Below are 6,927 nucleotides of genomic sequence, written 5' to 3'. Positions count from 1 at the left end.
TATATATATATTAGGGGCCGAAAACCCCAAGGTCAAAGTGGTAAACATCTCCAAAGGTGGTAGAGAATGATGAAGCCAAGATCCTGTGGGACTTCCAGATACAGACGGACAGAATGGTAATGGCAAACCAACCGCACATTGTGGTGGTCGACAAAAAGCAGAGGAAAGCCGTGGTTTAAATAGCAATACCAAGTGACTATAACATCAGAGAAAAAGGAACATGAGAAACTAGTGAAATACCAGGAGCTCATGGAAGAGCTTGGTCATTGGGGCACTTGGGGCAATGATCCCCAAACTGGAGGAGTGGTTACAGCAGATCCCTGGAAATACATCAGACATCTTGCTCCAGAAGAGTGTGGTTCTAGGAACAGCAAAGATACTGCGCAGGACCCTCAAGCTCCCAGGCCTCTGGTAGAGGACCTGATCTTGGAGGGAAAAGCAGGGAAGAGGACCCGCGATGGGTGAGGAAGAGTTTTATTTTTGTGTATATATATATATATATATATATATATAACATGACTGTTAGGTTAATTGGTTAGGTGTGAGTGTGTGCGTGAAATTACAAATTATGCTCCATTAACACATCCATTTTGTTGTGATGGACCTGTATGATATATTACATGATTTATAGACTTATTGACTTCATAATGACTATGCAATGTAATGCGCTTATTTTTTTATTGTAAGTTAAGTAACTATGCTATGAAACACCAAGTATGTGTCAAAGTGATTAATTATTTTCATTTTAAAAGACTTTAGTCCCCCTGAAAATGAGAACATCATTGTTATTCGATGCTGTAGCGCACGTATTGTTTATACTGTAACCGGTCTAACTAGGGAGTACCAATATGGTGGTCGGTGGCTTCACTTCAACTCTGTACTACCAACGGGTAATCAGCAATTCAGTGTTTTAATAGAGATCAGTGGGGCAGCCCTAAGGACAAAAGTCTGAGGTTGTTTAGCTAAATTTTAATAAAACTTTGATTCTGCAGAATGAATGCTGAATTAACATCCAAAGTTAACAAGGGAAATGACGTATCATTGCAACCCTAAAATGATTCATTGTAATATTTCTGTTTTTTTACAGTAAGAGATGAAAATCATGTCTTTTTCTTTTGTAATCTGGCATTCAGTGCTTGGAGAGACTGTTAGCAGCTCTTTAAAACAGGGTTTTGGTTTTTCACTGAGGGTTGTTCAAACGTATTTCTATAAAGTGCATTCATTTTTCTGATCAAGCATGCCTTGCCTTGGGATTTCTTCTTTTGCAAATAACAGTGATGCCCTGCCACAGAGTGAACAGTAGCGCCATCCAGTGGACTACAGATGAGTTTTTCAACCCTGGTCCTTGAGGCACCGTGCCCTGCATGTTTTAGATGTTTTCCAACTTTCACACACCTGTTATCAATTGATAGCAGATTATCAGGCTTTGCTGAACTGCAATCATCTGAATCAGGTGTAATGAAGCTCAGAAACATCCAAAACATGCAGAAGAGTGTGCCTTGAGGACCAGGGTTGAAAAACACTGGACTAGAGTAACACTACAGCACTAAAAAAGATTCCTTCTAGATTACATTATCAGTTAATCAGATAGAACACATACTTTAAAAAACCATGAATTAAAAGTTAATAGTAAGTCAACTGTTTACATCCCTTGAGGCAATAAAGCATTAAAAACACTTTAACACTATTACAGAAAGTATAAAGTACACAGCACAGGATTAGAAAAATATTTGTGTAAGAATAAGAAATAATTGATTTAACAGTATAACAACTTTTTACTAGTTATTACACAAAGACACTGATATGTTGAAATATCCAAGTTTTCTTAGATTACTAGAATCTTTCAACTACAGTAGATATGTTTCTAGGTTGAAAATATTAACAAGGACATTTGCCACTCAACTATTTTTATTGCATCTATTAGTATTCAAACAAAAATCAAGCTTAACGGGAATGTTTTTTTTTCTCACTGTTAGCATTTTTAACACAACAAATCCAAGGAGGGGAAATCATTTTATATTAGATTGTTTAAAAACAAACTTGGATTTGGCTCTATGCAATGATAATTAGAGGCAGCCCCATATAAATTCTGCCTTTAAGGTTATTTAGGATTATACTCTCAATGGAGGTCATTGATTATAGCAGCAGGGTTGCAAACCTTCTGCTCTACTCCTCAGGCTCAGTCTGGCACCAAAACCTATTTTCTCACATTAAAGCTCAGTTACAGAGACCCTTCAGTGTGTTGCGCAGGACAACAGTAAACCTTGATGGTGGAATTGATGCAATGTTGTCTGAAATAACAGGGGACAATAAACTGCATGACTAATGGAAAAGTAGAAGAGAGATGCTTTATTGACATACAAACGGCTGTTTGCAGTGCCAAAAACAGTTCCAAACTGTAATAAACTGATGTAAAATTCAATGCGATTTAAAGTATGCTTATTTTTTTGTTGTTAGAGATACTGGGGATAAAAACACTAGCACAATACCCATCCCCCTAAAAACCATAACTATCCCAAGTCTCTAGAAACCATAACGCTTTTGACTTTCATTTCAGGTAGGATTTTTTTTTTTATGGTCTTTTAAACTGTGGCTTTGAAAAAAAAAATATTGCAAAACATAGCATACATTGAGCTTTACTGGGCTGATGATACGACAGTAGCTAAGAAACATTTTTTTGTGGTAGGATTTTTTAAATTGTCGATTGAAATATTTTGCTTTTGAATAAGGGCATCAGTCCCTAGAAAACTTGTCCAGCAACACCCATGAATATTGGGGGGCTCTTATTTATAGAGATGTTTTAAAAAATGCATCACTTATTGATCAGATCCGGTTTTAACCTTAACCTCTTACACCCTCAGGGGGTATAAATAAATTTCTGCCTGACAAAAACACACAAAAGTAAATCACTTATAGCCTCACAGCTATTAGATTTAAGAAGAAACTTTTGGTACCTCTGTAAAGGCAAGATGTCATAGAATGGTTTTCTGGTGTCAGCACCATTGTAGCTTTGACCCTGCCTGAAATATTAGGGACAAAATACAAAATATTTTGCATTTTTTGAACCTCGCCAAAATTTTCTTTGAAATAAACATTGCAAAACACTACCAAAATATTATTTATAGCACAAAAAAGTAGTACAGACTTTTAAATCTAAATGTTGTGTAAAAATATACCAAATTTGGACTCAATCAGATGAATCATATTTATTTTAGAATGGTATTAGTGAGAAATTTCTTAGGCGGAGAGGCCATTTTGGCACATTTATCCATAAATGTCACCAAACTGTGCCAAATGTGTCTTTTACATCAATACTGGGGGTTTGTTAAAATTACGAGGTCATGTAGCCGCTGGACCCACCGGTGGGTCTGTAGGGTTCTAGGGGTTAAGTCATCTATTGTTTACTTTAGTTAATTTGGGATCTGTTTTATATGCTTAAAACCACCAACTGAGCAACAGAATAAGAAACTGGATCCATCCTGTCCACAAATGTAAAACATCATTACTTCCCCATCTAATTGATTGGAGCTGAGGTGCGAGATATGAAAGCATCAAAAATTGGATATGTGATTTAACGAGGTTTTAAACAATAAAGGCCCATGTGAAATAGTAGCTGTGTGAATATCTTTAAGATTTCTAGAGTTCATAGATATATTTATGAACTAGATAAAGGTAACTCTGCAATAATTTTTAGTAATGTTCATACAAAGTTAGATGTGCAAAGAATTAAATTTGAGAATTTCAGACTATTTCATCGACACAGAGCTCTGGCTATCCAGCTCATTTATAACATGTAAACCTTTATGAATCTTCTTAAAATAATCGGAACTGAGAATCAATAGAAACTGAAAATACTTAAAACTGGAATTGTTTAAATTAAACTGATATCCAACCCTACAGGGAACTACGTTTTTTTTCATGGTTTATTCGATGTGTCTCAATTATGTAATCACATTTAAGAATTTGCAGACTGAGGAAACAACTTATGCTACAAGTTTTACCGTCAGCTGCACAGCACATAGCAGGTATGCTAAAAAGGATGTTTTAATACCTATGTCGTTTTCTCCCCAGCGTGGATTTTCATGTGTATGTTTAAACTTTGTTTTGTAGTAAATCTTTGTGCGCAAAGATCACAGCAAAATGGCTTCTCCCCTGTGTGGATTCTTATGTGATTGTTTAAACTTTGCTTTGTAGTAAATCCATGTCCACAAAGATCACAACAGAATGGCTTCTCTCCTGTGTGGATTCTCATGTGTGTGTTTAAATTAGTTTTTTGGCTAAATTTTTTTTCACAAAGATCACAACTGAAAGGTTTCTGTCCTGTATGGATTCTCAAGTGTCTGTTCAAAGCTTCTTTACGAGCAAATTTTAGTCCACATGGCCCACAACAAAAAGGTTTCTGTCCTGTGTGGATTCTTCTGTGGCTGTTTAAATGTTGCTTTTGGATAAATTTTTGTCCACAGATGTCACAACGGAAAGGTTTCTGTCCTGTGTGGCGTCTTATGTGTGTATTCAAAGTTGCTTTACAGCTAAGTCTTTGCCCACATACATCACAACAGAAAGGTTTCAGTCCAGTGTGGATTATAATGTGTCTTCTAAAAGTTGTTTTATCACCAAATCTTTGACCACAAACATCACAGCAGAATGGCTTCTCTCCTGTGTGGATTCTCATGTGTGTGTTTAACATCCCCTTTTGGCTAAATCTTTTCCCACAGACATCACAACAGAATGGCATCTCCCCAGTATGGGTTTTGATGTGATTGTTTAAATTTCCTTTTTGGCTAAATCTTTTCCCACATACATCACAACAGAACCGCTTCTCTTCTGAATGGATTTTGATGCGTAAAACATCGGTAAAACATTTCTTGTCCATTGAGCCTGAGGATCCTGTTTCGGAATCTGACACAGCAAACTCAGAAGAGCCTAACGGTTTTTCAATGTTTCCAACTAACTCATTGTCCATATTCTTAGTTTTTAGGTGTTTCAGCCCAGAGACAGAGTGCTTGATATCACTGTCCTCTCCATCTGTCTCACCATCTTCAATCTTTAAGGAAATAGAAACATCTCCATGATTTTGCATCCTGATGGATTTTTTTTCTTCTCTATTTTTCTCATCGGGAAGATCTCTGTTGTTACTCTTTTCTTGATAAAGCTGTTGGACAGGAGGCAGTTTTTCATCTACACTCGTCAGAGCAGAAGTTACAGGAAACTTGATGTCCGCAATCTCTTCAACTTTCCCCATACTGATACGGCCCTCTTCCACTTCCTCCTTTATGTGCTGGGGCTTTGGCTTGTGCAGGTCAGCACAAGGTCTGTGTCCTTCAGGGTTTTCTTTTTTAACCATCAGTATTGGTTTAACATCTGCAGGAAACATTGAAATACATGCAAATTAGAAATTAGATTGACCTCAAAATGAAATTGGTTGCTTTGTAGAGAAAGAAACAAATATTTCTGAGCTAGTGATTCAATGCAATCAGCTGGATTTTATTAGATGGAAAACTAAAAACTAGGACTAAATCAAGTAATCGATTAATCAGATTAAATTATTATTGAAATAATCGCCAACTAATTTACTAATCGTTAACTGGATTATAGAGAGTGTAAAACAGGCCTGTAGCTGACAGAGCAACCCACTTAGAGCAGTAATTATATAAACATTGTAAATATATGTAAACATTTTGCATTTAAGATTTAAAAAACATTTCCGTCTCTCAGTATGCTCTGTCCAGAACAACCTCAAGTGGAAACGTTTGAGTTTCACCTGATTTAATTTTGTAAAAAATCTCCTTTAAGGAATCATTTGCTATCCACTTATTAATGGATCAATCGAAAAAAAAAATATCAATAGATTGATCGATTTGCAAAATAATCTTCAGTTGCAGCCTTACTTTGAACAAATCTGACCGTAGGATTTAACAGGATCGTCTCTGTAAAGAGCCTCGAGAAGATGTGTTGTTAAGTGGTGCTATAGAAATACTCTAAATAGATGTATGGCTATTGCAGATATTTTAAAAGCATCATCACACCCATACATGCAGGTAGAATAATTAAATGGAACCTTATTGATCTCACATTGGAGAAATTTACCTCTGCATTTAGCCCATCCTCTTGGGGAGCAGTGGGCTGCCATCCTGCCGCGCCCGGGGAGCAGTGTGGGGTTAAGGGTCTTGCTCAGGGACCCAGAGTGGCAGTCTGTGGGAGTGGCGCTCAATCTCAGAGCCTCAGGAAGCTCTATGCCCTAATTACTAGGCTGCCACTCCACGCCTTCATAGTAGTATCCCTCAACCTTTTTTCTGTGGAGGATGAATAATCCTCTACCTTAATAGAGGATTCTTAAATTGGGTTGAGTCAATTAGCGGTTCTTAGCTGCTGCTGAGTTGTATAACATTCAGCCTTAACACCAATCTGAGCTAATTAACCGGTAAAGATGCCTCTGAATGGAACCCAGTCACCTCAACAATCACCTGTGGTTGTCCACCGTCTAGATTTTTACGGTCGGTCTTTGTATAAAGGTCATTCCGGGAACGTAATGGTTTGATTTCTGATTAGAAAAGCACGAGGGGTCAAGAAACTAATGCAGTAGACACCTTCAAAATTTTGTTAAATTGAAGAAGACATACATACCTAAACTGTGCAGCAGAACTTCCGGGTTGAAGCCAGCCTCCATGATGTTCGGACGCTGCTGAAAACCGTTTCAAATCTCTCAGCTGCTCCCTGCCTGATGTCCTACGTCTCTGCTGTTAATTATCTGCTGATGTTCCTTTAACAGTTTCAGAGCAGTTAGAGCTCAACTCACGTCCAAACTAAGCGAAATAACGTTATGTTTTTGTTTTGTTTTTTACAGATAGTGAGGCGATATTCTTCTTGGATTTATTGGCGGTTGGCAACAAACTTTTAAGTAGCATTACCGCCACCTACTTGCATGGA

The 6,927-nt window shown here is 37.3% G+C and overlaps 1 protein-coding gene across 1 annotated transcript; it reads right to left on the bottom strand.

Moving 5' to 3' along the window:
* Positions 1-3,284: 3,284 nt before the first annotated feature.
* Positions 3,285-6,869, bottom strand: LOC107090751 (gastrula zinc finger protein XlCGF57.1-like). The gene is made up of 2 exons (XM_015384311.1): positions 6,625-6,869; positions 3,285-5,361 (listed from the first exon to the last, which is right to left on the bottom strand). Exons 1-2 carry the CDS (start codon positions 6,665-6,667, stop codon positions 4,052-4,054), a joined length of 1,353 nt encoding a protein of 450 aa, XP_015239797.1. The 5' UTR covers positions 6,668-6,869; the 3' UTR covers positions 3,285-4,051.
* Between the last annotated feature and the right edge of the window lie 58 nt (positions 6,870-6,927).

This window comes from Cyprinodon variegatus, unplaced genomic scaffold (assembly GCF_000732505.1).
Source record: "Cyprinodon variegatus isolate N-32 unplaced genomic scaffold, C_variegatus-1.0 Scaffold310, whole genome shotgun sequence".
NCBI lineage: Eukaryota > Metazoa > Chordata > Actinopteri > Cyprinodontiformes > Cyprinodontidae > Cyprinodon > Cyprinodon variegatus.
Note: the sequence above shows the minus strand (reverse complement) of the source record. Positions and strands in the feature narration are given on the sequence as shown.

Excerpts from the sequence above, each read along its gene's own strand:
- LOC107090751 (XM_015384311.1), bottom strand. The coding sequence starts at position 6,667 with ATGGAGGCTGGCTTCAACCCGGAAGTTCTGCTGCACAGTTTAG. Across the intron at positions 5,362-6,624 it reads AGTTCTGCTGCACAGTTTAG|ATGTTAAACCAATACTGATG; the intron begins GTATGTATGTCT and ends TGTTTCCTGCAG.